General features: G+C 53.3%; 1 protein-coding gene across 1 annotated transcript; it reads right to left on the bottom strand.

Annotated features, from left to right (window-relative positions):
* Positions 1–23: 23 nt before the first annotated feature.
* Positions 24–2078, bottom strand: LOC111649236 (transmembrane protein 178A-like). Its single transcript, XM_023398985.2, has 2 exons — positions 1947–2078; positions 24–1513 (listed from the first exon to the last, which is right to left on the bottom strand). The coding sequence occupies exons 1-2, from the start codon at positions 2050–2052 to the stop codon at positions 1272–1274; spliced, it is 348 nt and encodes a 115-aa protein (XP_023254753.1). The 5' UTR covers positions 2053–2078; the 3' UTR covers positions 24–1271.
* Between the last annotated feature and the right edge of the window lie 25 nt (positions 2079–2103).

Raw genomic sequence — 2103 nt, 5'->3', positions numbered from 1 at the left:
TGATGGTCTGATGGTCTGATGGTCTGAGGGTCTCATGGTCTGAGGGTCTGAGGGTCTGATGGTCTGAGGGTCTCATGGTCTGAGGGTCTGATGGTCTGAGGGTCTGAGGGTCTGATGGTCTGATGGTCTGATGGTCTGAGGGTCTGAGGGTCTGATGGTCTGATGGTCTGATGGTCTGAGGGTCTGAGGGTCTGATGGTCTGATGGTCTGATGGTCTGAGGGTCTGAGGGTCTGATGGTCTGAGGGTCTGAGGGTCTGATGGTCTGAGGGTCTGATGGTCTGATGGAGGGTCTGATGGTCTGATGGAGGGTCTGATGGTCTGATGGAGGGTCTGATGGTCTGATGGTCTGAGGGTCTGATGGTCTGAGGGTCTGAGGGTCTGATGGTCTGGTGGTCCAAAGCAGATCTGATAGTCTGGTGGTCTGGTGGTCTACAGACCTGGATTACTCCTGTTTGTTGCATCATGACTGATCCGGATCTGGATCTGCAGGTTTGGATCATTAGTTCTACAGTGTGTGTGTTGCTGCAGCGGTTGAGTCCAGTCTTAGCCTGTAGACATGGTCTCTTAAGAACCTGGATGGTTTCTGCAGGGTTAGAGACAGGGAGACACCAGCTGAGACAGGTGGATTATTTTAGAACTGATTATGGTTTTAAAGGTTCTGGACTCTGGACCTGGACTGAGGTTTGATATTTGTGATGTCAGCTCAGCACAGGTGGACCTCGTGGCTGCACCATCACCTGGACTCAGGATCAGTAGAATCAGGATCAAAGTCTTCACACTGTGTCTGAATCAGAGCTGCACTGATCAGCTGATCAGTGATCAATTAATGAAGTTAACGAGTATTTTAATAAATCAAACGTTTGAGTCTTTGTTTTGACCTGTTTTATTATGTGACAGATGAATCATCACTGGACATGGTCCTGGTCCTGGTCCTGGTCCTGGTCCTGGTCCTGGTCCTGCAGCAGGTGGAGGTGTCAGTGAAGCCGTCGCAGGTTAAATATGTGACTCAGTCTGAGACTTGACTCCACTCAACTACAGTCGTGTGTGTGTGTGTGTGTGTGTGTGTGTGTGTGTGTGTTAATACATCATAAACAGTGACAGTCAGCAGGGGGCGCTGTGGTGCAGACACATCACGCAACACGTTTTAGAAACAGGCGTTTAACTCCATAACGTCACCTGGAGGCCGAAGCCCTGCCGCCAACAGTCTGTCCCGGACCTGCTGCGGCCCGCTCAAAACTCCTCCTCCTCTCAATGATTGGCAGCCGGCAGCTCAGACGGAGGACTCGCGGGCAGTTTTGGATCGCAGAGCTCCGGCCTGGCTCAGGAAGGGGAAGGTGGTCCCGAGGCAGCCGGACGCCACGGTCAGTCCCAGACTGGCCCAGGCGCAGCAGATGGACCAGCCGTACCCGTGGTCCACGTCAGCTGGCAGACCATAGATGAAGGGAGGATTCCTGGAGAGGTCGTAGGTCACGCTGGCTGCGTACGTACACAGAGAGATGGTGCAGAAGATACCTGAGAAGAGAGACCAGATCAGAGGCCAGCTCAGAGACTGGACCAGGACTTGTCACTCTGACAAGGGGATCATGGGAGTCAATAAATAAAGACATGGATGTGAAGCTCCGCCCACATGTCATCACTCAGAAACACAGACGTCACGTGACATCAGGAGGAGTCACCTGTCCTTATGAGCATGGAAACAGGGTTTTCCTCTTGGACATACTGGACCAGAACAGTCCACAGTCTCTACCTGGACTCTGTCTATCCTTGACCAGATCCAGAACCCTGAGTAGCATCCCCCCTCCCCCACTGAGTGTGTGTCCTGAGCTCTGATTGGCTGCTGCTCTGGTCTGATATGTTGTTGTAGATCCTGACTGAGACCAGCAAAGGGCGACACACACACACACACGCACACACACACACAAATACACAGTCCCAGGTGTGTTACCTGCCATGAGGAACAGCAGTCCGGACACGTGCTGCGTCAGACTCTCCTCCCAGAAGAACCCGACGGACGCCACGATGCTCCCACACAGGAGGACGGCCGCTGCCATGCCCAGGAACCCTGCTGTGATCCTCCGCAAGTCTGCACACACACACACACA

This window comes from Seriola lalandi, unplaced genomic scaffold (genome assembly GCF_002814215.2).
Source record: "Seriola lalandi dorsalis isolate HSWRI2012SDOR001 ecotype SW California unplaced genomic scaffold, Sedor1 jcf7180002050262, whole genome shotgun sequence".
In the NCBI taxonomy this organism is placed as follows: Eukaryota; Metazoa; Chordata; class Actinopteri; order Carangiformes; family Carangidae; genus Seriola; species Seriola lalandi.
Note: the sequence above shows the minus strand (reverse complement) of the source record. Positions and strands in the feature narration are given on the sequence as shown.